Raw genomic sequence first — 27,234 nt, 5'->3', positions numbered from 1 at the left:
CATTTACATTTTTCTTAATTTATTATTGTATTACATCACAAGAAAAACAAACAACCAAAAAACGTCAGCTAAATTCTGCAGATTTTCATTCATGATCACTGTAACAGTAAATAAATTGGTTCTAGTCATCAGGAAGAAAGGAACATCTGACCTCATTTCTTGCTGGACTTGTTATCTGAAACTGTTTTATCATGCAATCTATGAGGAAATAACGTGCAAGTCAATCATGGGTTTTTTGTTTTGTTTTTACAAGAGGGCTGTGAAGACAGACACAGAGGTACAAAACAAACTGAAACAACTTTAGTTTGTGTGTAATTTGACAGACCTTTATAATCCACAGTTCTGGTATTATCAGGAGAATATTAACAAGTTGTCACTGAAACTACTGCTGTGCTGCAGACAGTGCCCTTTGTAAAGCATGCTGTACTCACTGACAAGTGCTTTATAAATAAAGCTTTACAGGTGAATTGCATCAAGTCCAATGGGTCAAATTTTGTGTGTTATATGATACACTGCCTGCTTCTTCTAAAGGTCTCTGTCTGTGCTTGTCTGCTGCTAAAGACACATGAACACATAACAGAGGCTCAAATTACCACACAGAGCCAGGACAAGGAACAAGTCTCTGTTGAACACACTGTGGAGAAAATATGCTGTCATGCTACTGATAACATCTGTGTGTGTGTGTGTGTGTGTGTGTGTGTGTGTGTGTGTGTGTGTGTAAAGGGGATTTTTTTTAGTGATTACCTGTAGGGAGTCATTCACAGGTGAACATGCCTTAAGATATTCAGAGAACGCAAACACAGCCAACAAATGTCCTTTGACTGAACGAAAACATAAACCGACAGACTCTTCTCAGACACACAGCTCTTCTCCTCTCTAAATAAGATGAAGATGATGATGATGCTTCTCCTCTGTCATGCTGCATTTGCAGGTAAGGTCATGATACATGCTAAGATCAAAAACTATATTTTCTAATTTGTTTTATTGGTATGGCTATAATTACTGTATATGTGCAGGAGGGTACTGTATGTGTTCACAGATACTTGTGTGTTGGTTGTCAGGTGAAATTAAATAAATGTATGAGCTAAAGATAGCCTACATGATGTATTCATTAAGATTTGGTTACATTAAATGGATTTATCAAAATTATGTACAATAGCATTTACAATATTTTCCTTGGGTGTCTTGTACTGATAATAACTGTAGGCTATTTATACACTAACACTCTGAATGTGGGTTGCTGGAAGTGCACGAGTATCTGCTATGTGCTTGCAATTCAGTTCAAGTTTAAGGAATACCATTTAAGGTGTGTAGTCTACTTCTATTGCTACCTTTTTATAAAGGTCTTGGAAGGCAACAACATAATACAGATAACAGGCACAAATTTACAGTGGAACTAAAAGGTATAGGGCTAATATGTATTCTGTCTGTCTCGGCACATAGTGGACAGAAAAAAAAGATTCTCTGGTCTTCAGGAGAGGTGACAACCATTCAAACATGTCAAAAATAAATGTAATACATTTAAATTACTTTTTGTCTTACAGTGAAACACTCCCTTAGGGGTTACCAAATGGTATTTTCTGGAGTTCCAAACATCCCAGACTATGTGGCTGTCGCAAATGTTGAAGGAGTCCCTCTGTCTTACTATGACGGCAGCATGACAACACCAGAACCAAGGCAAGACTGGGTAAGAAAATTAATCAAAGAAGAACCACAACTCTGGGAAAGGATCACTCAGAGCGCCGTGGATTATCAGCAGTTCTTCAAAGCTCAAACCGACAGTTTCAGGCAACACCTCAACCAAACTGGAGGTATGTTAAAGGAAGTGATGGCCATATGAAGCCTCATGAGACATTTTCTTTATTTTATGAGCCCACTAGATCGCACTTTCTGTTCAACAAAAGGTTGAAAGCACACTGAATTGCCATTCTTTGAGCCTCTCTCTACAAACCAAGAGCGCCATCTATTGGGCTCATAAAATAAAGAATATGCTTCACGAGGCTTCATTTGGCCATCACTAGTTAAAGGAACAGTGTGTAAGATTTAGGGGGATTTAGTGGCATCTGAGAATGATGATTGCAGATTGCAACCATCTGAAACTGTCCTAGTAAAATTTCCTTCAGTGTTCATTGATCAGGGGGGCTTGCTGATGGACAATTTATCCGCAGACGTCTCCACTGCTCAAAAAACAAACGGACCAGATGATTTAAACCAGCAAAAACAGTGAAAAAATCAGTTTCACATTCAAAATTAGTGTTTTTCCAACACTATTAGGGAGGGGCTGATAACCACAGTGGCTGACATGAAAACAACAATGTCCCTATCTAGAGCCAGTGTTTCGTTTGTCCATTCTGGGCCACTGTAGAAACATGGCAGTGCAACATGGCCATCCCCATAGACAAGGACATGCTGCCCATATAGATATAAACAGATTATTTTAAGGTAACAAATGTGTGATATTTGTTATTTCCAGGTGATTATACACTAAAGTAAACATATCTTAAGTGCTATATCGTAGTCAGCTGGACTTGCTTGAGTTTCTTGAAGACCTCGCAACCAAGAGACTTCTTCAGTTCTTTAAACAGTATGTGGGTGTGTGCCCTTGCAGAGTCGTCGAGGTCACATGTGAGTCACTGACCCATCAGGCCATCATGAGTGTTGTTATGGTTAGATGGGTCCAGGTGTGAATGGGTGTTAAGTTGTCTGGGGAGGGATCCCAAGACTGCATTTTAGGTGGGTGTTATAGGCCACCTCTTCTGTTTAAGGTGGTTGTTCCAGTTTGATATAGATGGCTTCTTTCACGCCTCTTTCAAATCATCTTTCTTCCCTGGCCAAGATGTGCACATTGCTGTCCTCAAAGGAGTGTAAGGAGCTGGCTCTCCTGTGCTGTGCCATGCGCTTGTGGAATGATTGTTTTGTTTCACCAGTGTACACATTTGTGCATTCCTGGCTGCATTGAACTGTATACACTACATTACTCTGCTTCTGCCTGTGAACGAGCTTCTGCCTTAGTGTGTAATGTAGTGTGTGCAAATGCACAAGTATATAAAGTGCTGTAATAAGATGTAATATCAACTACAGCTGACTGTGTTGGGACCTCAAGGCAGTTTCTCTCTATCTCTGTCTCTTAGGTGTACACATTCACCAGCAGATTGTCGGTTGTGACTGGGATGACGAGACTGAAAAGGTAGATGGTTTGGTCAGGTATGGTTATAATGGAGAGGACTTCCTCACATTTGACGCGGAGACAGAGACATGGATCGCCAATAACCCGCAGGCTGAAATCATTAAACAAGAGTGGGGTGGAAATAAAGCTAATAATGAGTTTTGGAAGAACTTCCTCATCAACGAGTTTCCTGCATGGCTTAAGATGTTTTGGACCTATGGGAAGAGTCTTCTACAGAGAACAGGTACAGTCACAACCACTGATGCTTTTTAAATGACACAAAAGTGTTCATTCAGCTTTCCTGTTTTTAGTGTATTATAAATATGAACAGCCCATTTTCACTCCCAGGACATCAAACACTGACCCTTTTTACACCCCTTAGGTTATGATATTGATGCCAAAGGCAACCCTTGTCATTTCTATGAGATGCGCCAGGCTTAGATAACTGTATTGTAAACCCATCTGCAGCAATACTTGATGCTGAGACCAACTGATGTAGATTGTAGAGCAAGAAAGCTCATGTACGGTGGAGGAGGAGTGGGTCACACAAAACCCTTTCACCAGGGGACCGCAGTTTGTGTCCCATGTGAAACCAGAAGTCAACTAGCACCTACAAATGACGTTATGTACTTTAAATGAAGTTATGCTCTTAACTTAAAGTTACTGAGGTTAGGGTTAGAAGAAGAAACATGGCAAGGACATACCTTGCCATAACCTTGATATAAGTTCACATGGTTCTGAGTACAGGTGTCCCGGGGAAAGTCCTGGGTTTTGTGACCCATCCACCTCTCCAGCCTTCCCCCTTATGGATCCGATCCTTTATTCTTTACGCTTGTCAGCACTTTGGTCACATAATTGCATCCTTGAATTATTGGCTCATAATTACGAAGGATATGTACATATTGGTGCATTACTTATTTCAGGAAAACATGAAACAGTGTAGAAGAACAGCCTGATACACTCAAGGGTGCCCTGTGTGTCCCTATCAGACGCTGAGGGGCATGGCAAAGTGTCGGTATTTGTTGACCTGGGAATGGGAACGGACTGATATGAACATACTGTCCCTCACCTCTTTTTATTTCTTTATTCTCACTCTCCTCTCCCTTTTTCTCATAAATCTCATTTTAGTGATAGTATTCACATCTGTGTCTGCTACTAATACGTTTAATTCACAGTACCTCATATTGGGATAATAGTATTGACAATAAGGGCTGATTTATTGATTTATTGATAGATTATTGATGTTAATGGTAATTTTGTGCATAGAAAATGAGTGGTTATTAACAGTAACAGATATATTTACATTAAAAAACATAAGCTTATAAAACACAATGCATTGTAAATTTTACAATTTTTGGTTTACAACTTATTACAAAACAGCTGTTACTCTTGTTCGGGGCCCCCATCTCTTTTCAGAAGTCTGTCAGACAAAGATACATTTCCTCTATAAGATTCGATCAAATTATGACGCGTTGCGCTCTGTCTCTATGGCATCATGTAATGGACCTGGAAGTTGTAGTTTCATGGTTTGGCCACTATGTCAAATTGGCTTCAAGCGTGGTGGCGGAGGCCTGCCTAAACGTCAAATGATGTCATTTATATGTAAACTCTTAAAGTTAAACAACAACAACAACAACAACAACAACAAAAAACTATTCATGGCTGTAAGAGGTAAAATTATCCAATATTTAATGAAAAAGCACAGATTAGAAAACAGTCAGAGTTAATACAGATTTGTGTCACAGAAGTCCATTTTTCCTCTTTCCTCTCTATTATGTCCATCATCGCATGATCCCCCAGATTTATGTCATGACCCTGTAAATGGGGGCCAACCCTCTGGTCTGGAACCACTGGACTAAACTACCTAACTAAATAGAGGCATCAGTTCTGACTACAGCACTTTTACATGAGATGGAGTATCTTTACATTATTGTAACTGAGTAATGCTGATGTAGTACAGTACCTCTCTGAATATTCAGTGAGTGCAGTGTCATGCAGGTAAACTGCATGCTGTGCATTTGAATTGATGCACAAGATATGTTCACTGTTAGATTTAGTGTGACTTCATGTTTTTTAATACATAACAACTCACCCTCATGATCATATAAACTGTTCTGTCTGTCTCTGCAGACCTTCCCTCAGTGTCTCTCCTCCAGAAGTCTCCCTCCTCTCCAGTCAGCTGCCACGCTACAGGTTTCTACCCTGACAGAGCCATGATGTTCTGGAGGAAAGATGGAGAGGAGATTCATGAGGGCGTGGACCACGGAGAGATCCTCCCCAACCACGATGGATCCTTCCAGATGAGTGTTGACCTGAACCTGTCATCAGTCCCACCTGAAGACTGGAGGAGGTACGACTGTGTGTTTCATCTCTCTGGTGTGAAGGACCACATCGTCACCAAACTGGACAAAGCAGTGATCAGGACCAACTGGGGCAAAATTGCATTCACAAATGACCAAGGTGAGGGTTTTTTTTAATTTCTTGCTGTTTTTGTATGCTGAATGATGTCATTGTTTGGCTCTCTTGTCACTTTTGCTTTTATCATCTGCTCGAGATTTGTTAATAATTTTAAGATCAGTATTATATTAATTTATCTTCCTTTTCCAGGATCACGGGTCAGACCATGTGACCTTCACAGTGACATGAAGACTTTATGCGTAATTTACAAATACAGTACACTTCCTAATTACCAATTCTTAATATATAGTAAAGTCACAGAAATGCTACCTTAAAGGGACATTCTAGTGACTTATGACGCATTTTCATCATGCAGTCTAACTTATGAAAGGCATAGCAGTAAAGTCCAGTATATCCTGACCTTTAGGGCCCTAGCTAAACAATCTACAGCACATGGTCTAAGGTGCATGGGACAAGTGCATCAAGGGTGTGTCCAACTTCTCTTTGCTGGTTAACCAGTGCATAATCTAACTGCAAACTAAGATTCAGTGGGCAAAGGGATTACATTTTGCCCCTTAAATAACTGTAGGTGTGTTTTGGGCCCAACATCAATTGAACCAATTGAAATGTAATCTCCCCATTCCCTTTTAAAGCCAGGTGTACCTGCAGCTGGTGCTATTTACATGGTAAATTCATTAAACTGAGGAAGCAAGCTGTTTTCTGCTGAGAGTGATGAAGTAAGAGCAGTAATGTCACTGCAGCAAATATAGTGGCATATTAAAGCAGCAAAACTAAAACCTAATTAGGGTAAAAGAGCTAAACTTTTAGCTCAAAATCATCAGCCAAGTTACTCTGCTCCTCATGAGTAAATGCACACATCATCTCTCTTAATGTGGAGTCAGACAGCAGCTCTGCAGCTCTGTTGTTCTGTTCACATTGTACAAAATGTCATTAATACTTTCCTCATTCATGATGTATTATGTCACCCACCTGCCCTGTGTGTGTCACCAGCAGAGTGTACATGTGTTGTGAATCTGCCTATGTAGGTGCATCTTGATATCCAAATTTTATCTAAGTAGTAGGAAAATACTGCGTCATTCTTACTTTACACCAGGTTTTTGTCACTTAATGCCACAAATAAGAAATATGCTAACAATGCACCTAACCGCACCTCAGACCTGCATGCCCGTTGGCATCCAGATGGGCGGAGGTACATTTGCTACTTACACAACGTGGGTGCTGGCTGACAGTTGCGTTGCAATGTGTGCCACTATGCACTGGGTCACCGGGTGTAAGATAGGCCCCCCTGTCTTCAAAATCCCCCAAAAGACTGGGTCCTGCATTTCCCATAATGCATCTCAACAGTGTCTTTAGTTAGACCATCACTGCTTAGTGTTACTTCTTTTGATAAACTCCCTTTGTTTAGTTTGTATTGTAGGCCTTCAGCAAAAATATTGTAACCTTCGAGTCCAGCTTGAGGTGCTTGTTTTTAAATGTTGTTTTTTTTTCACCACATAATGACAGGTGTCTTTAATGCTGCCTGTCCACTCTTTAAATACATCAAAGTCAGTAACATGTACAGTATCTACTTAGCTTAACTTATATGTGGTGCCCTTTAAGTACTGTATATCTCTGCAGACACACACACACACACACACACACACACACACACACTGATGCCTATTGTCATTACACTGTATTCACCACCTGTATGTGTGATGAACAAATGGATGGATGTACTTCTGTTTTAAATGCGTCTGCACATGTTGTGATCTTTTTTCTTTGTTCATTTCTAATTTCTATATATGGTCTGAGCAGAGGAGCCCAGTAACATGACCGTCCCGATCACTGCTGCAGTGGTTGTTCTTGCTGCCGTCCTCATTGCTGCTGTTGGATTTACAGTTTATAAAAAGAAGAAAGGTGAGAGACTCAGAGCAGCTGAGCTGATGCTCATATTCAGACTGCTAAACTGAAGCAACATTTAATAGTGCAGCAATCAGCCTTAGCTCTGTAAGCCACAGAGTATCTAATGCACAAAATATAAAGAGATCTAAAAAGACAAGGAAACAGGTTTTATTCATTGATTTATATGAAAGACATGAGAATAAAAATGTTTTGGCATTTTAAACTGTGACAACTAAAATTTCTCTTTTCCTCATATTTCAGCCAGTCGCCCTGCACCTCGTAAGTAGAACTTATTTATATTGTATTGTCTCTGATCTGACTCACACTCTGTAGATTAAGAAGGGTTTTGATTGTAATAGTATTTCAGTGTGAGTTGACGTACTTCAGTGCAGGATAAAGGACTAACAGTGTGTTTCTGACCTCACAGCTCCTGTCAACAGCTCTGAGCTCTCTGAGAGACTGAATCCAGAAACATAATTGACAAACACACCATTCTGCACACAGTGACATCATGTAGGACTACACAACAGTCAATGCTGTGACATTAAGTATTCACACCTCCAGTTAAACAAGCTGCCTGAAGCTAAAAGCTTCTAAAATTGTTTTACCATTTAATGTAAAACTTCTGTTACGTTACATTTAAAAAAAAGAAAAAAAGAAAAAAAAGACCAGCGATGGTAATTGTAGATAAAAATAAGTGATGTTTACTCTAATAGGAACCAGAAGAATTTGTGAGCTCATTTATTTTTATTTGCTCTGGCACATACAGCTGGTCCACCTCCCTGTCAGACAGATTTAGACTGATGAAATTAGCCTTGTGCTGGTTTTTAAATTATCATCCAGTGGACAAAAAGACAAATGGTACGTTAAGACAGAAACTTGTATGTCAGGTAAATATGATTAAAGCAAATAAAGTGTTTCAAAGATGCATTCAGATTGTATGTGTTTTTCTTCTTTTTTTTGTTGGGTAAATCAGAAAAACAGATTCCCATTCCTATAAAAAATATTGAATTATCAACAGCAATGAAAACAGTAATAATTTGGTTGCACAGTATGATTTTTTTTTTTTTTCAAAATGGACATAGATGTGAATTTTAGCTTAGTGAAATTACCCCCCTTCCTGTCCTAGTAAGTTTTGTACAATCCCTAATTTAGTCGAGTCAGAACTTGTGATGGGCGGATGAATCCTTATGAAGCTTTGGGGCCTCAAATGCAGCAGCACAGTGACATCTGGTGGCTTCCAAAACTCACAGCATTCCTTCAAGACTGAAGTCAAAACACCTTTAATGGTTTTGGTCCCACATGTGCAATAAAAGTCTCAGATATATGCATGTTATTATCATAAATGCTTTTCTTCAGAAGTGCTGCATTAAAGTGGGGTAGCTGTAGCTCAGTCTATAGGGAACTGGGTTGGAAACTGGAGGGCAGCAGGCTCAAGTCCCCATCCAGACCAAATATGGACTGTGGACTGGTAGCTGGAAAGATGCTAGTTCACCTCCTGGGCACGGCTAAGGTTCCCCTGAGCAAGGCACTGAAGAATCATCGTGGAAGGACAAGCCCCTGTGCTGCATGTACCACTGACAGATTGAAAAAGTGGCCGACATCAAGAAATCCTCCCAGTGACTGGAAAAGGCTGGACTGAAAGACAGCACAGAAGCACTTATCATAGCAGCACAGGAACAGGCACTTAGTACAAGATCAATAGAATCAGGGGTCTGCCACAGCAGACACAACCCCAGGTGCAGGCTGCGCAAAGATGCTCCTGAGGCAGTTCAACACATAATAGCAGGGTGTAAGATGTAGGCAGGAACAGCATACATGGAACGCCATAACTAAGTGGCTGGCATAGTGTACAGGAACATCTGCACTGGCTGGAAGTCCCAAGGTCACAATGGAAGACACCTTCTAAGGTGGTTGAGAATGACTTAGCTTGACTTAGATCCTGTGGGACTTCCAGATCCAGACTGACAAACTGGTGATGGCTAACCAAAGTGGCATTGTGTTGATGGACAAACAACAGAAGAAGGCAGTGGTGACAGATAAAACAATCCTGAGCGCCAGCAACATCAGGAAGAAGGAACACAAGAAGCCTGAAAAATACCAAGGGCTGAAAGAGGAGCTAGAAAAGATGTGGGGAGTAAAGGCAACAGTGGTGCCAGTGGTAATCAGAGCACTGGTGGCTGTGACCTCCAAACTGGGAGAGTGGGTCCAACTGATTTCAGGTACAACATCTGAGTTCTCTGCCCAGAAGAGCACAGTCCCAGGAACAGCTAAAATACTGGACAGAGCCCTCAAACTCCCAGGCCTCCAGTAGAGGGCACCCAATTTGTGGCGACTGTGACAACAATGGAAGTCAAAGAGGGAGGGGCAGGGGCTCCTGCAGTCTCACAGAATTAAAACTCAAATGCAACACACTTTTAACTGGGAATCAATACCATGGGCTAAACTTAAAAACTACAATATAAAACTAAACAAAGAAATGCAAAAAATAAAACAGGCACTTATCTAGTCAGAGACCAAAAGGGCAGGTGCCTGAGCACCGCCTCGGGTCTATGTGTGCATGTGCCTGAAAAATAGCGACACAAAAATTAAATAGCAGCTAAAAGGAGAATATAAAGATAAATGTGTGTACACTTTCAGAATTTCAAAGCTGTTCCAGAAGATCTAAGAGGCCCAGCACTGTAATATTGTACAAGCAGGTCAGTGATATATCTCGGGACTAAGCCCTTCTGTGATTTATGTACAAGCACTAAGATTTAGTATTTTATTTTGTGACACAATGGAAAGACAAACGTTTACAGCTGTGGCTTAGTGCAGACTCTTTATTACTGTGTTTCAAAAGTGGAAAATCCAAAAGAAGTCCATGATGTGACAGATAAAGGGCTGGACTACCTAATAATCACCACAAAAAAACAAATGACTGCCTAGTGCCTAAAAATATAGCCCACATAAGGTCCCAGATTAGTGACCTAGAAAGAGTCTGCAGAAATAGCTGGACAGCAGCATCAGCTTTCTCCAGATGTTGTTACTCCTGAAGGATTATCCACCACAGCAGTGTTTCTGTCAGCTCTGACTATGTTTACATGCAAACTAATACTTCACTATTATTCTCTTAGTCTTATAAACAGCATAATTCTGTTCAGATATTATTCCAAATGTAGCATTTTCTTATTAAGATGTGGGATATGCTAATAGTATTCAGATTTCAGGAGCATTCTTTGGACCTGAATGCAGTGCATTGAGAATATTCACCTCAATTGGTGTTTTTACCGCAGTTTACAGTCTCTTGTCTGTTGACAGTCAGCTCTGTGTGTTTTCATGGATACCTTGTACACAAACCAGCTCAACAACAGTTTAGAAGGCTGCAGATGCATGCCCCCCTACATTTTTGGTTGGAAGGAGAAACACACCTACTTTTACACATTATGAAAGACTTGGATATTAACAGGTTTTTAAATATGCACAAATATTGCAACATTGATCTTTTCAAGAAGGTGTTTGAAGGAGTGAACGAGGGAGGCTGTGTTCGCACGGCCCAACAAGCCCGCCACCTGTGGAAAACTCTGAAAGAATCTTATACTGATGCCAAGAAGGACAATGGCACAAGTGACAGCTGTTTCATTTTTCCATATTTGACATGATTAACAACATATTAGGGCATGTTAATAGGAGTATGCACTGCTGCATGTAGGGGTCATTATTAGTAGAACATTTGTTTTAAGTCATGTTAATGGAGGCTGCGTTGTAGATAACAGTGGTCTGTAAGGGCCATTAAATACATTGTGACATGTTAACAAAGAATTCTTTTCACTATGTTACTGGTTTGTTCCATTTTTTTAAACGTCTTTGTTGCTTTCTACAGTCGTATTGCACATGACACTGCCCCCAAAATCTCTAGTGGTACTGCTGTTTCATCGGCACAACGAAACATGTACAAACACAGACAAAACGAAGGCAGGGTACGGCCAGAAGGCTCCATCCGTGTCTGTATATGTTTCTAATATTGAGCAGAAATGAGCCCAAGGAGTAGTGTCTGTGGTGGAAACACTAAAAAGAGCTAACGTTTATGTAGGCTACCTGTTGTACAAGTTCTTAAGTGAACAGGAAGTGTCTGGTGGAAATGTGGCTATACGCACATCTGATGCCTGTGAGACTAGGAAGAAATATTTAGATCCTTTTCTTAAGTAAAAGTGTCATTGTGTGGAGCAGGTGGACCCCAGCGCAGGAGACTGCAGGCAACAGGAACTTAAATGAAACACTTTTATTTCAAGGGTTGAGCAGGAAAACACAAAACTGATCACATAAGAAAACCAAGGAACCAACAAAGACTGGACTTAAACCAGAACTTAAAATCAAACTAATGTGACGAGGGGATGAAGTAAACAACAGGCTCCTCTGAAATGTACTGAAGAAGAAATATGATGTAGCAGGAAATAGAAATTCTCACGTAAACTACAGGTACCTCAGAATTGCACCTACAGTCCAGAAACAGATAAACTGCTTCCATATGAAAGTTTAATAATAAGTCATCTATGAAGTCTAGTAAGTGTTGGTCAGTTATTCAACCTGTCCTTTTGTGAATCCGTCACAACAGGCTACTGCTGAAGATTAGAGGATGACTCCAGTGAAGTTATTGCGGCATCAAAATTTGTTTTCTTTTGTAAGAAGCACTTGATTCTTATTGCACACCTTTTTAAAAAAATATATTTTGTATCAAAATGTGTTATGTGTATTTATGAATGAAGCTTTCAGAACGTCAGAGAAGTCAGACTGTTGAAGTGTGAATACATGTACAAAATATTCTGTTGTTTTTTTTGCTTATTCTGAAAAAGACATTATTTCTGTTTATAGAGTGAAATCAAACAGAACGTCATGTGCTTCCTCTTTAGCTTCCACTTTAGTTTGGTGTGGTGATGCCAGCATTACTACACAGCAGTGGAAGTGAATGGAAAAATGCACATGTAATGACAGTGAGCATAAGACTGACTGAATGTGGAAAAACTGAGACATATTGTTGAAGTTGCACTTACTTTCCTTAAGACATCTCAGACTGCTCATCATTTGGAGGTGTTGTTATTTATAGATTATTGTGCAATGGTTTAACTGCTCCGGCTCATTGGGGATCTAATTGGGCTGTGTGTGACCAATGAACTTACATGAATTTTACACTGCTGGTTTAAAATGTACTGAAGCGTGTCCACAAAACATCTGACTTGCGCCAAAGTTTGACTAATAATTTTAAAATCTTATTCATAATTCAGAAGATGTAACGTTTACCTTTTCTGACGAAAAGAAAAAATACAGGCATCAATCTATTTAAGATTTGGAGTAATTTTATTTGAAATAATGACTCTAAACTAAAATACAATGTATTAGGCTATCAAACACACATCCTTACACACTTGGTGTTAGCTGAGATTCCAGCAAAAGTATTACAACACTTCAAAGAAATATACAGACTGAATATTAACACATTAACATTTTTTTATCAGGACATGGCAGTCAAGTTTTCAAACAAAGTAAATTATATTTACTTTATTGGCAGAAAATTTTACAGTGGTATATCTCAAACCCTCTGCACATAAGAGCCAAACTATAGACATGTCTAGATAGAGTACAGATAGAGTGAAGTGGGTGGGTACCTTGAACTGACTGTGTGTGCACAAACCTAAAATACAGAAAGGATAACCACACATATACACTAACAACATATAGTCATGCTGCTCTGAAAGTGCCATTCTTTGTTTTAATTCTGTGTTCAGCATTTTATTTAGTATTATTTATTTATTATCAAGTAGTATCTGTGCCTCAAACATCTTGTTTTTTCTCCTAATCACCTCTCTTTATTTAAAGGCCCTGAAAACATGGGTAAAGTCCACATATACTGGGGTAATTTTCAAAAGAGGCGTTTCTATGTGCTGTGGCCTTTTGTCTACATGCAAACTGGGTTTGAGGTCATTGAAAACAGATTTTTGCTAAACTCTGTCCAAGGTGAAGAGTTTCAGAGATTCTGTTTCCAGTGTTGACATGTAGAAACAGGGAAAACAGAGTTTTTGGCTTGTGACATCAGTGTTCACCAGTGATGTTGTGGAGGGCATACGCAGGTCAACGGGGTATAACCATCTGTTTTTCTGGCTGTTTACAGTATAGCCATTTATCAGCCAAAAAAACATTGGAATATACAGGAGAGTATACCCACTTCATTCATTCATTCATTCATCTTCTAACTGCTTCATCCTCTTGAGGGTCGCGGGGGGCTGGAGCCTATCCCAGCTGACATCGGGCGAGAGGCAGAGTACACCCTGGACAGGTCGCCAGACTATCGCAGGACTGACACATAGAGACAAACAACCATTCACGCTCACATTCACACCTACGGACAATTTAGAGTTATCAATTAACCTAGTCCCCAATCTGCATGTCTTTGGACTGTGAGAGGAAGCCGGAGAGAACCCACGCTGACACAGGGAGAACATGCAAACTCCGCACAGAAGGGCTCCCATGCCCGGGATCGAACCAGCAACCCTCTTGCTATGAGGCGAGAGTGCTAACCACCACACCACCGTGCCGCCCACTTCCTCCTTGTTAACCTACACATCTACCAAGTAATACACCCACCACTTAAACCGCCACTAAACCACTGGGGTACGTCTCTTTTGTGAGGCATCACACAATAGTTGTTGCTCTAACCTTGCTAACCGGACTTTTTACACGTTCGCAAAAGACATTCTCACTCCGACCTCGTCACATATCATCGCTTGGTCGTGGACTTTCCATGTCTACATATGACTTACATTGTAGTCTGGGTGCATCTGTTGTTGATGTTCTGGGACGCCATGTCAACTTCTGCCTGTTACATGCATTGTGTCTTTTCAAAATACACTAACTTTTTCACAGGAAAAGTATAGTTTGTATGCACTCTCTTAAAATAAATGTACTACATTGGTACAACACCGAGAATTGATGTTTTGTTTCCTTCAACAACAAATGCATGTAGTTCAGTTTAGGCAACAAATGCACATGAGTTTAACAAAAAATAACAGGGTTTGGCTGTACATTCATGTGAGAAGAGAACACTGGCCTCCCAGGTGAAAGTCTGTGATTCTTGTTGCCCCCTGAAGCCGTCAGGGGCCATTACACACTGATGGCACCAATGTCCTCTTTGCGTGATTGGCCAATATGGCTTTAGGGTTATAGTTATATTGCAACCTCTTGGTTTGGCTCAGGACAGCACTGGACATTTGGAAATTTTCTTTTTTTTCTTCTTTTGCAAACTTCCAATTTTCAAAAAGAGACAAGGCCTCATCTCCTTACTCATCTTATCACTATAAGTAATGAAGTGGGCAGAGCTAAAAAGCAAAAAGGAGCTGACACATATTTCCCTGCACCAATTTGGATTCCCAGCCAGTTCTCATTTCAAACTCATCAAATACCACATGCTTTGTGGCATCAGACACCGACACAGAAAGGCACTTTTCGCGATGGTATGATATGCTGCCAGGTGGTGTCAGTGGTGTCAGTCCCTATAGGAATGGCGGGAGGGGAGGTGGATGGGTCCAATAAACCCTGGATGTTCACCTGGGAGCCCGCTGTTCACTTTACGTGTAAATGTTACCAAACCATGATGTTTTTTTTTTTTAAATCTCACCATCAGTTTTTGTTGCCTAACCCTAACCACGTGCTTTGGTTGCACAAGGAAATAAACGTAAAAACGAGGCGTTTTACCTACGCTATAAGTTTATTTTGTTTAAGACAGTATATATATATATGTGTGTGTATATATGTGATATGTATCACACCAACAAAGTCCTGATGAAACAGATAATATTATCATGAGATGCTTTAAAGTTAATTGTTGCTTTGTGTCATGACTGTAATCTTATAGAGGAAAAACAGTTTGAACTGAAGATTTGAAAGCAAGCTTTCAGTGGCTTTATTATATAAAGGTTAGATGTAGGAAGCTTAAGGTGATGTTTAACTGGAGATGTGAATAGTCACAGCAATTACTGCTTTGCCCTCCCATTAGAAGTAATTCATTGTGTGCAGAATGAGTCTGTGAATCAAGTTTATGGACTCAGTCTTTCAGAGAGCTCAGAGCTGTTTTCAGGAGCTGTAAGACAAAAGACACTGTTATTCCACTCATCCTGCACTAAACTGCCTTCAATAAACAGCTGCTACAACCTGTTGCAGAGGCTGGTCATTCAGAATGGAGAATGCTCTGTTGTATATAAAGTTTGTGTTTTATGTGTCTGCAAACTACAGATATGATCCATTTTGTTTGTTTCATATGTATGCTGTTGTTTATACTAAATGTGTATGAGCTCCCATCAGGAGGAGGATGGGATGGGTGTTGTGACACCTAGGATGGCTGCCACAGACCACTGTTCAAGACCAACGTAAGTGGGTATTGTTTTCACAAGACGGCGTGACATTTCCAGCCGTGTTTACATTGACCAAACTGGGTATTTCAAGCAAAAACGTGATGTTTTCCTAACCCTAACTAAGTGGTTTTTGTGCTTAAACCTAACCACACATTAACCACAGAGTTGTCACAGCTGAAATGTAAAGAAACATTGTTTCAATATTTTTGCAACATATGAAATGTACAAATGCAACATATTCGAGGTTTGCAGACATGCACAATGCCAAAGTTCATTCTGGTGAATAGGTTAATGTCAGATAAAATAGCATGAAAACAAAGTCTACTTACGGCATGGAGATTGTGCGTCTGCAGAGAGGAAGAAGAGACGACAAATCATTTTAGTTGTCACCTTTTCCCCATTGACTCTGATCCCCCTTTTTTTTATTTATTTAACTCAAGTTAAATAGATATCTTTTATTTTTCTACCCTTTGTCTAATCATCATCATGCTAAAAGTATTTCTGTTGGTTGCTTCATAACAGTGATTGATGCCCTTTTTTACCTTTTTAACCCACAGTGGAAAAAAAAACTAAACCACTTCAAAAAAAACTCACTTTTCTTCTTTTTGCAAATGATGAATCCAATGACAGCGATGAGGATGAGAGCAAGAACAGCCACCGCAGCAGTGATGGAAATGGTCGGGTCAGAGGGCTCCTCTGTTAAACCAAAACAACAACATGTCTAAGACCATATAGCCATAGCAGGTTAGAGCAGAAGTACATCCATCCATCCATTTATTAATACCTACTGTACACATGTTCATCTACAAAACTAAGGGAACACTTAATGATCACAGTATAACACCCAGTGAGATAAACTTAACTGGTGCAAATGAAAGTGACAACAGGTTCAATGGAGAGGCAAAAGCAAGACAACCCCTAAAAAAGCAGTGGTTTTACATGTGGTGGCCGCAGACAGTTGCTCTCTCCTTATCCTTCCTCACTGAGTCTTCTCTCATTTTGTGTTCTGCTAGTGTCCTTGTTACTACTGGCAGCATTAGGCGGTACCTGCTGCCCCGTCAGGTTGCACAGGGAGTCCAGCTCCTCCAGAGTGGCACATCCGTACGTGTGGTTGAATGAAGGTCTGCTGTGTCTCCCAGCACAGTCTCAAGAGCATGGAGGAGATACCAGGAGACCGGCCATTACACAAGGAGAGCTCGACTGGCGTCACCAGAGAACACCAGAATTGTCAGGTCCGCCAATGGCGTCCCATTCTCTTCACAGATGAGAGCAGGTTCACACTGAGCACATGTGACAGGTGTAAAAGAGTCTTGAGATGCTATGGTGAACGTTTTGCTGTCTGTAACATCATCCAGTATGACCAGTTTTGGTAGTGGGTCAGTGATGGTCTGGGGAGGCACACACACCTCCATGTCATAGCCCTTACTGCTGTACCGGGATGAAATCCTCAGAGCGATTGTCAGACCTTATGCTGGTGCAGTGGGCCCTGGGTTCCTCGTGGTGCAGTGGGCCCTGGGTTCCTCCTGGTGCAGGACAATGCCCGGCTTCATGTGGTCAGACTGTGTAGGCAGTTCCTGGATGATGAAGGCATTGATGCCATTGACTGGCCCTCTCGTTCCCCTGACCTTAATCCAATTGAGTACCTTTGGGACATTATGTATGGGTGCATCTGACACAGACTGTCCAGGAGCTCACTGATGCCCTGATCCAGGTCGGGGAGGAGATGCCCCAGGACATCATCTGTCGACTCATCAGGAGCATGGCCACAATTATCAGTTCATATAGGCATGCGGGGGCCATACACACCACTGAGTCACATTATGAGTTACTCTGATAAAATTCACACAAGTTGGATCAGCCTGTGAATGTATTTTTTGTACTTTGATTTCCAGTGTGACTTTAAATCCAGCTGTCAATGTCAAACCATTGTTTGGTTTCCATTGGCCGCTGTTCCGTAATTTTGTTCTCAACAAATTAAACAATGTTCATTAGTCAAGATTTTCAACTTGAATCATTTGTTCATCAAGATCTGATGTGTGATTTAAGTGTTCCCTTAATTTTTTGAGCAGTGTAGTTATGATCTCATTACATGTGATGTTGGTGTAATCTACAACAGTTTGTATGCATTGGTTTGACACTGAAATTAAACAAAAGCTGAAAAAAGACTGATGAATGTCAAACTGAGCTGGATGATAAAAGCTAAACCAACATAAATCTCTTGTCTAGAGCTCCATGGAGTGAAAAAATGGAAGAAGTTATCCCACTTTCTTCATCTGCTCTATGAAAAAGTATAGTTTGCAATCTGTAACTTATTATCAGGTTAGCGACAGAGGGAGACAGCCTGCTAACTGGCAGTTAAGGATATTGCTTCTGTGTCTGCTCCAGCATGAAAAAGGTGAATAATCAATGAATAATGAACTGCAGGACAACTGAAGTCAATTAAATGTTTCACATCTGTCACTCCTGATCTCACTCTTACCCATGTTGGTCCTGATCACTGCTTTGTCCAGTTTGGTGACGATGTGGTCCTTCACACCAGAGAATTGAAACACACAGTCGTACCTCCTCCAGTCTTCAGGTGGGACTGATGACAGGTTCAGGTCAGCACTCATCTGGAAGGATCCATCGTGGTTGGGGAGAATCTCTCCGAGCTCCACGCCCTCATGAATCTCCTCTCCATCTTTCCTCCAGAACATCATGGCTCTGTCAGGGTAGAAACCTGTAGCGTGGCAGCTGACTGGAGAGGAGGGAGACTTCTGGAGGAGAGACACTGAGGGAAGGTCTGCACAGAGAGAAGCAAATAAAGACATATGTGAGTTATACCTTTTTTGCACAGTACATTTCAATGCTTGTTCATACCAGTGGTAGATAATTGTTTCTGGTCAATCTAAAAGTGATCTCAATCAACAACAGATAGTGTGAAAATTCTTCTGGGCAAAATAACTGAATAAGTAAATATTCAACAACCCATCAGCTACACCTACCTTAGCTACCTCCACACTGTCTGTATATAGATGAAATAAAGGGAATTGCAGCACCACTTAAAAAACTCACTACAGTCAGAGAAGACTGTTTTTGTGGATTACAACAAAGCAGTTCATAGCAGTGTTCAATGAAACAGCAATATGTCTATTCTGAAACTGAACTTACTTAACTCATGCTGTGCACTAACTACCACAGTCTCAGCTTTGATGGACAGAAACGTCACAGCACTCCAACATGTCAGTCTCTACTGATTGGTGAGAGCTAAATCAAACTTTACCGCCACAGAAAACAGTCAAACAGAAGTTAATGTCAGACAGTTTGGAGTGAAAATACAGCAGCAGTTCATTCTGAGCAGGTTGTATGAACATTGTTATGTTAATGAAACTACATCAGGTCATGTGATTCTACCTTTTCTCTGCAGATAGCTCTTTCCAAAGGCCACATAAGTCTTCAGCCACTCAGGACAAACATGAGTTAAGAAGTTTTCATGGTCTTTTAGTCTGACTTTGTCAGCATCCCATGTCAGTTTGGTGACGACAGCTTGGGGTTTCAGAGCGATCCATGTCAGTGTCTTCAGGTCTAATGATATGAAGTCTTCTCCATCATAACCATACTGCATAAAACCATTAACCTCTCCAGTTTCATCATCCCACTCACAGCCACTCACCCTCTGGAAAATGTGGATACCTGAGAAACAGAGACTGTAATTAACAGTGATGTACAGATGATACCTCCAGTGGAAAGATGATCTTAAACATATTGTACATTGTGTGATGCTCTGCTATCCTCCCAGTCAAATTACACTGGCCAGATATTTGGCCCTTTCACACAGACCACAGGCTCTATATAGACTGCTCGAAAAATTAAGGGAACACTTTCTGGTCATCGTATAACAGCAAGTGAGTTAAACTTCAGGGATATCAATTTGTCAAGTGATTGTGAATCAGTTTCATCTGCTTTGGTGCAAATGAAAGTGACAACAGGTTCAATGAAGAGGCAAAAGCAAGACTCTCCTTATCCTTCCTGACTGACTCCTCTCTAGATTTGTGTTCTGCTAGTGTCTTTGTTACTACTGGTAGCAATAGGCGGTACCTGCAGCCCAATCAGTTTGTTCAGCAGCTCCTCCAGGATGGCACATCCATACATGAGGTCACAAGAAGGTTTTCTGTGTCTCCCAGCACAGTCTCAGGAGCATGGAGGACATACCAGGAGACCGGCCATGACACAAGGAGAGCTGGACAGGGCTGTAGAAGGGCATTAACCCAGCAGCAGGACTGGTATCTGCTCCTTTGTGTGAGGAGGAACAGGAGGAGCGCTGCCAGAGCCCTACAAAATGACCTCCAGCAGACTACTGGTGTGCATGTTTCTGACCAGACTGTTAGGAACAGACTCCATGAGGGTGACATAAGGGCCCGACATCCTCTAGTGGGATCTGTGCTCACAGCCCAGCACTGTGCAGCTCGGTTGGCATTCGCTATGGAACACCAAAATTGGCAGGTCTGCCACTGGTGCCCCATTCTCTTCACAGACGAGAGCAGGTTCGCACTGGGCACATGTGACAGGCAAGATGCCTGCTGCCAGTAACATCATCCAGCATGACCAGTTTGGTGGTGGATCAGTAATGGTGAGGGGAGGCATATCCTTAGAGGGTTGCACAGACCTCAATGTCATAGCCAGCAGTACCCTGATTGCTGTTAGCTACCGGGATGAAGAGCAATAATCAGACCTTACGCTGTTGCAGTGGGCCCTGGGTTCCCCCAGGTGCAGGACGCCCTGATCCATGTCTGGAAGGAGATTCCCCAGGACACTTTGCACCGACTCAACAGCATGCCCAGACGTTATCAGGAGTTCATACGGGCATGCGGGGGCCGTACGCACTACTGAGTCACATTATGAGTTGCTCTGATAAAATTCACACAAGTTGGATCAGCCTGTGATTTCAGTTTTGACTTTAGCCCCTTTTCCACCACAGGAAGTTTTCTCATTTATCTGAGATTTTGAAAAACCTCTGCACGTTTCCACCGAAATTACCCAGATAAAAAAACTTTCCCTCCAGACTTTCCCTGAAAAAAGTACCTAGTAGGGAGGTAGGACTTTTCAGATTACCTGGAATTCTTGAGGGGCGGGGCTGTGTGCTGAAGAACGCTGATTGGTGGAACACACACTCGCAGCGTTCCGCACTTCCGTGTCAGTGTGTCTGCAAACTTTAGTTCATTTCTTCAAGCTTCACTTCGTTTGTGCTTTTTTTTTATTGAGGATTGGTACAGAAACCCGGTACTAAATTAGCCCCGGGGCTAAATTATTAAAGACCGTAGTATTGATAAGCACTAACCGGCATGTGCCTTCGCTGATCTCCACACACACACACACACATCCACACATACACTGACGCAACACGGTAACCGGTGAACAGCCGAGCAGCCGCAGTGGAAATGAAGTGAAGATAACTCGAAAATGACTCGAGTTGACGGCTGCTACACTCGTTACTCTAAGTGACATTAACCCTTAGTGAGTAAGCAGCCAATACTTTATCAATACATGTGTTCAGCGAGCATGAACATGTAAACATGTCATTTTCAGTGCGACTTTAAATCCAGCCCTCAGTGGGTTGATGATTTTGGTTTCCACTGACAGTTGTTACGTCATGAATCATTTGTTCATCAAGATCTGATGTGTGATTTAAGTGTCCCCTTAATATAACAATAATAACATAACATTAACATTAATCATAATCTAAACTTTAAAAAATACCAATTAATTTACTTTTCCTCACAGAAATAAATGAAATGCTGAGATAAAGGCCTACTGTATATTTAAAAGAATAGTTTTCTTACACCCCTTTACATCATGAAGGCCTCGTGACCCTGTGTGAAGCTTTGGCTTCCCTGAATGAGGGCCCCGACCCCCAGGCTGGGAACCAGTGCTGAAATGAGTGCACTTTTCTGGTTTGACTTTTGGGAATGAGTTTGGGTCACTTTACTTTTCAACTACGATACAAACTAAAATACAAACTGTACCTCCACTTTGGTTGAAGCGCTGCTTCAATCTGTAAATTTCAGCTTTGGAGACGTCTGGCAGGATCACAAGACAGCGTTGAGTGTACCACTCCAGCTGATACGGATTGTTTTCTAATGCTGTTTTCACCCAGTCCTGTTTCACTTCTATGACCTTTATATTGGTGTCGCAGTAACCCGCCAGAAGGTCATCAACCACTGCAGCACCCACAAGCTGTGGGAAGTTTGGGATTCCAGAAGATGCAGTGAAGAAAAACTTCAGGGAGTGTTTTACTGCAGGACAAATGAGGAACATTCAGTTTAAATATACACATCATCATCACCCATCATAAATATGATATATGTGGCAGGCCCGTGCACAGATATTTTTGGGGGGGCCGGTGCTCATGCAAAAAAAGGGCACCTCTCTAATAATTATTAATTGAAAAAATACCCCAGACCCAGGAAACTCTTTATTTTCCACGTTCTGGTAACGTTGTCTGCATTGACTTATAGTGGAAATGTATTTATTTATGAAAAAAAAAACAAAATTCAGGTGGCAGGCGACAATTCAAAATAAAAAATATGATAGAATATAAGACAGTAACACTCTCAGGCATTCTGTACTGCTTTCAAATATTTATTCTCCTGTAGATCAACTTGTCCTATGTCATGTTGTGTGCTGAGTCAACACATTTTACTGTGTGTAAATGACGGAGCGTGTTCTGCAGAGAGGTTTCAGTGGTTCTGGATGTACAGAGTAGAAACTGCTCTGACACAGCGACACACTGAGGATGATTTCTGCCTCAAAGTTTTTAAATATGAAGTTAACAGAGTGCTGAAGAGAAAAGACTCTGTTGAGGTAGTAGTTTGGTTTATTTACATCAAATTCAGCTTCCTACAAACATGGTTCTTTTCCTTAGGCTTATATTATTTTATTTTATTTTTTATTTTTTGTTGTTGTTACGTTCCCATCAGAACCCTTTAATTTAACCTGCGATCCATCTAAATGCTTTATTTCCTGTTGGTTCAGAAATAAGAATAAATTCATGTTTTTTAAAATTCAGTCCACCCCCCGAAGAACTTGTAAACAACAAAGTTTTGAATTTACAAGGAAACCGCTGTGATTTCTTTAAATCATAATAGCCACTAATTCTTATAATTATCTTATAAAAACACTTCAAGTATTAATAAAGAATCCTAGAGAACAGACGCCTGCAGGGACTGCACCTTTGGGCTCCTCCTCTCCTCTCTGTGCTCTTAGCACAAGACATGTGCAGCACCAAGCCGCATTTCAGATTTTTTTTTTATATAAATAAGAGCCACAGTGTGGGAGATCATAACATTATTTTGACTGGAGTTTTGGTTTTTATAGACATGTGGAAGTGAGAAAGTAATCTGGTGTTTTACTCTGCTCGTTGTGGGTAAATATTACATTAGAAAAAGAAACAAACAAAATGTCTCACAAAAAAGGGCACTTAGGCTACCTGGTCAGAGGGCAAAAGGGCAGGTGCTTGAACACCACCTGGGGTCTATGTGTGCATGTGCCTGATATTCATTGTGGTCAACTTTAAACTTATAGTCTTACTAAATTCTAAAGTACTGTAGAAGTAAAAGTGAAACTAAACAAGTGTTTCCTGGAGCTACGCAGGAACAAAATACAAACAAAATACAGAGCCCAGTGGAAAGTGAAGCAAATATTCACAGTGTGATCTCACCTGATGATGACACGTGACACAAGAGAAGCAGCAAAAGTAGATTTTTCATCTTGTTTTGATGAAGAGGTCATCGAGCTGGGGCAGCTGCTTGTTCTGCTTTTTCTTGCCAGTTGGCACTAGGAGGAGGGAGTAGGCTCGTTCGAGATAAACTGCGTCTCGCCTGGAAAGTAGCAGAGAGCAGGCGGCCGCAGCGGGGGGCAGTGACAAAAAGCTGCGGTGAAGTCGGACGGTTTCCCGACAGTTTCCAGCAGCCTTCAGTCCGTGCAGGAAGTCACAGACACACTAACATCCTGTCTGGAATGATGTCAATTCATTAAAAAAATGATCAGACCCATATATCAGTTTGTTCTCAGTCTCCAGTTGTTTTAATTATGATAGATTAATTTATTAAAATGCTTTACAGGCGACCTGTAGTTTATGTTCATGGTTTATCCTCCATTTGACAGCCCAGTGTTAATATACAGTAGACTCTGTATAGTTTATGGTGAATGTATTCAGTCTCTGATGACTACACTTCACTATCAGTCACACATGTTTTCTGTTCACAGAATAAACCTTCAAATCAGACAAATACAATCTAAATCTCTAAAATTCTACAAAAAAAATCTGCTGTTGCATTAAAAGGAAAAAACAGGAAGGAGCAGACAGAAAAACAATGCAAAGACTGTAGAGATGCAAATCTACCTCAATGATCAAAGCAAACAAGGGAACAGGCAGGTAGGGGAGAACGGGGTTGGTTCAAACACAGTGCCTGTTGACAGGAGAAACCAAACTGCTCTGCCAAATATGCTGCAGCTCTGTCAACAATAGATGAAGAGTGTATTTTTATTAGCTTCTGAAATGCTTCTGAAACTTGCTGCAGCACATCTGCTGTCTACAGTGACCACAATCAGCTCAGGTGACTGCCTGGTGGATATCTCCTACTGAGTGGACTTTTTTAGTTCACAGAGCTACTGGTGAGCTGTTTCCTCCTGACTCTGTGTTCATACTAAGCTAAGCTTGTCTGGGAGCTTCCTCTGCTCAGAGCTGACAATCATATCAGTCTTTTAATCCAACTCTTCTGTAAGAACACTGAATGTAATATTCATATTACTGCAGCTATAGTCACAGATGAGTCAATCTGGAAATCCATCTGTGAAAAACAAAAAACAAAAAAAACCCTTTTTTTTCCCTTCCTTTACCCCTGGAGACACTGTCTCTTAGGGCTGCATCCCAAGTCTCTTAAAATTACTGCTAACCACCTTACCTAACTGTTTAGTCCCTCCCACTTAGGAAAACATGTAAGGAGTCAGGAGTTAGGAGTGAGGAGCGAGGATTGCTTATTAAGAGACATGAGACGGCCTTACTCTGAAGCGTCACGCACCTAACAGATCCCTCCTAACTCCTAACGCTAACTCCTTACTGGAAGGAATAAGAGACATGAGACAGCCTTAAAGATGGCGGACCCCGAATGACTTCCAGTTCAAGCCAGGAGTTAGGAGTTAGCAGTATACAATTAAGAGACTTGGGATGCAGCCCCAGAGTTTTTCGACTAACTGAAGTGCAGGGGCCTCGGCGATCGCTCACGCCCTTCATTTCCGGCGGTGCCCCCAGGGAATTGCCTTGTTGTTTACAAATACTTCTGGGTAGAAAACCAGCAGAGTTGAGCTATATATCTATATATAGATATATATCTCACATTTTTCACGTCACTATATCACTGTTTAGACTAATCTGATGTTTGTAAAGTCTATAAACACAATGACTGAACAATTACTATTTCTGTGTGCACATTTTGTAATTAATAGCATGGTTATCGTAGATTAGCTGGGGTAACTGTTAGCCCCGTTAGCAGTGTCTGTAGTAACTCAGTAACTCAATAAACGGTCCGTGAATAAAATATTTTTCCCAGCGGATATCTTAGTTACAACATGACTGAGCTAGCAAAGCAGTTTTGTGTTGCTATGTGTGGTATTTATTCAGTTTTGGGAAATCACGATGTCTAGAAAGCATCAGACTGCAGCTGACAGGGACAGCTAACAGCAGCAGCAAAGCTAACATCAGGACGTCATCTGTTAAAAGCCTCCCGTTGTCGGATACGACATTAAACTACTCCAGTTAGCTTAATCATGTTGTAACTAAGACATCCACTGGAAAAAAAATATTTTTTTCACGTTGACGAGACGGCGTTTTGGGTGGAGCAGTCGACATGGACGCGGAGCTTGCTGTTTCTGTAGATACATATTTCCTGGGGACACCTGCACGTCTCGGCCCCGCCCCCTCCATTGTGATTGGCTAAAGAGCAGCATCATTCAAACTCAACTCAAAGATTTTCACAGTCATTTATGGTTATCAGTACACAGGAAAATGTGCCAAAGGTTGTGTGGATTCCTACAGAAGCTCAGTATTCACGATAAATAATGATTTACCTTTCATTAGGTCCTAGGTTAGCTGTGGCGTTATAAATCTACTGAGCCCTCTGACAGGCGACACCATTCTCTGACCCTGACCTAATGTATGTTTAAGCTGCCTTTAAATCCTTCACTCACCCAAGCAAAGAGCTGAAACTCTTCTCTTTATCATATCTGCTCAGGCTAAACTACAGTGACTGGCCCAACTGACACAACAGATAATTTCATAAATGCCATGGTCCGCTCAGCGGTGCAACCACCATAATAATAATACATTTTATTTAAAAGCGCCTTTCTTGACACCCAAGGACACTTTACAATCAAAGACAATTGTTACGCCCTGGTCTAGGGGTGTGGGTGCGTAACATAAGGACACACAGCAACACGAGTATAAATGTACAGGTGAGCAATTTATTGCTACACACTTTAAAAAAACACACGGTACAATATGGCACACAAATGGAGCGATTGCGTCAGGGTGAACCCAGGCCAAAACAACAAACAAAAAGCAACCTGTCTACCGACCGGCGATATACCTAATTCCTAACGAAAACAAAAGAAACAAAAGTACAATACTAGGCCTAACTCCCTAGGCTAAAGAAAAACAGGAGAAAACAGATCCAACAGAAATAGCAGCTCACCCCTACGCTCCATGCAAACAATGTGGTAGTGACTATTTACAATACATACAAACGACTCAGTTGGCCCTAAGGCACAGGTCTTAACAAAAAGATACAATATTTAGCAAGACAACCTAAATACGAACATACACACTATGGTCACACACGAGAAATCACTTATCACCAGATCAGAGAAACGATGCGCTGCTGCCATGTCAGAAAGTGGTCTCGCGGCTTCTTCTTCTTCTTCTTCTTCTTCTTCTTTTTTTAATGGCGGGTCGCAAACAACTTTTAGGTGCATACCGCCACCTACTGTACAAGACTGTGCATCATCATGTCACTTACCTATTTTTATATTTTAGCCGCCAGCCCTGTGTCCCTTAGGAACACAAGCAGCGCCCTCCTCCCCTTCCTTATCTCTTCTCCCTCTCCTTCTGTTCCCAGAATTCCATTTAGGCCCCACTCCCTACCTGCCTCTTTAATTTTTTCTTCAAATCTTTTCCTTTTTATTTTATACTTCATACACTGAAGCAACACATGTTCTGCATTTTCCTTTACTCTGCACATATCACACAAATCATCTATCCTTTTCCCCAGTAACCACATGGTGTCATTCAGTCCGGTGTGTCCTACTCTAAGACGTGAAATGAGGATTTCCTCCCTCCTGTTCCTCTCTCTG

General features: G+C 41.2%; 2 protein-coding genes across 2 annotated transcripts; one reads left to right on the top strand and one right to left on the bottom strand.

Annotated features, from left to right (window-relative positions):
* Positions 1-735: 735 nt before the first annotated feature.
* On the top strand, positions 736-8,396 carry LOC117263548 (major histocompatibility complex class I-related protein 1-like). The gene is made up of 7 exons (XM_033637047.2): positions 736-931; positions 1,545-1,811; positions 3,132-3,410; positions 5,297-5,626; positions 7,382-7,483; positions 7,730-7,747; positions 7,896-8,396. The coding sequence occupies exons 1-7, from the start codon at positions 886-888 to the stop codon at positions 7,943-7,945; spliced, it is 1,092 nt and encodes a 363-aa protein (XP_033492938.2). The 5' UTR covers positions 736-885; the 3' UTR covers positions 7,946-8,396.
* Positions 8,397-15,374: 6,978 nt separating this feature from the next.
* On the bottom strand, positions 15,375-23,737 carry LOC117263552 (major histocompatibility complex class I-related protein 1-like). The gene is made up of 7 exons (XM_033637051.2): positions 23,546-23,737; positions 21,852-22,121; positions 19,243-19,521; positions 18,329-18,631; positions 16,444-16,545; positions 16,179-16,196; positions 15,375-15,578 (listed from the first exon to the last, which is right to left on the bottom strand). Exons 1-7 carry the CDS (start codon positions 23,592-23,594, stop codon positions 15,535-15,537), a joined length of 1,065 nt encoding a protein of 354 aa, XP_033492942.2. The 5' UTR covers positions 23,595-23,737; the 3' UTR covers positions 15,375-15,534.
* Positions 23,738-27,234: the final 3,497 nt, after the last annotated feature.

This window comes from Epinephelus lanceolatus, chromosome 16 (genome assembly GCF_041903045.1).
Source record: "Epinephelus lanceolatus isolate andai-2023 chromosome 16, ASM4190304v1, whole genome shotgun sequence".
Taxonomy (NCBI): Eukaryota; Metazoa; Chordata; class Actinopteri; order Perciformes; family Serranidae; genus Epinephelus; species Epinephelus lanceolatus.
The sequence above is the reverse complement of the archived record's forward strand: the minus strand, read 5'-3'. Positions and strand labels throughout refer to the sequence as shown.

What these genes read in the sequence shown, in the direction of transcription:
- LOC117263548 (XM_033637047.2), top strand. Translation starts at nt 886, where the DNA reads ATGAAGATGATGATGATGCTTCTCCTCTGTCATGCTGCATTTGCAG. An exon ending in ACACCTCAACCAAACTGGAG is followed by an intron (nt 1,812 to 3,131) that starts GTATGTTAAAGG and finishes TCTGTCTCTTAG; the next exon opens with GTGTACACATTCACCAGCAG. An exon ending in GAGTCTTCTACAGAGAACAG is followed by an intron (nt 3,411 to 5,296) that starts GTACAGTCACAA and finishes CTGTCTCTGCAG; the next exon opens with ACCTTCCCTCAGTGTCTCTC.
- LOC117263552 (XM_033637051.2), bottom strand. Translation starts at nt 23,594, where the DNA reads ATGAAAAATCTACTTTTGCTGCTTCTCTTGTGTCACGTGTCATCATCA. An exon ending in GTGTCACGTGTCATCATCAG is followed by an intron (nt 22,122 to 23,545) that starts GTGAGATCACAC and finishes TTTGTCCTGCAG; the next exon opens with TAAAACACTCCCTGAAGTTT. An exon ending in GAGCTATCTGCAGAGAAAAG is followed by an intron (nt 18,632 to 19,242) that starts GTAGAATCACAT and finishes CTCTCTGTGCAG; the next exon opens with ACCTTCCCTCAGTGTCTCTC.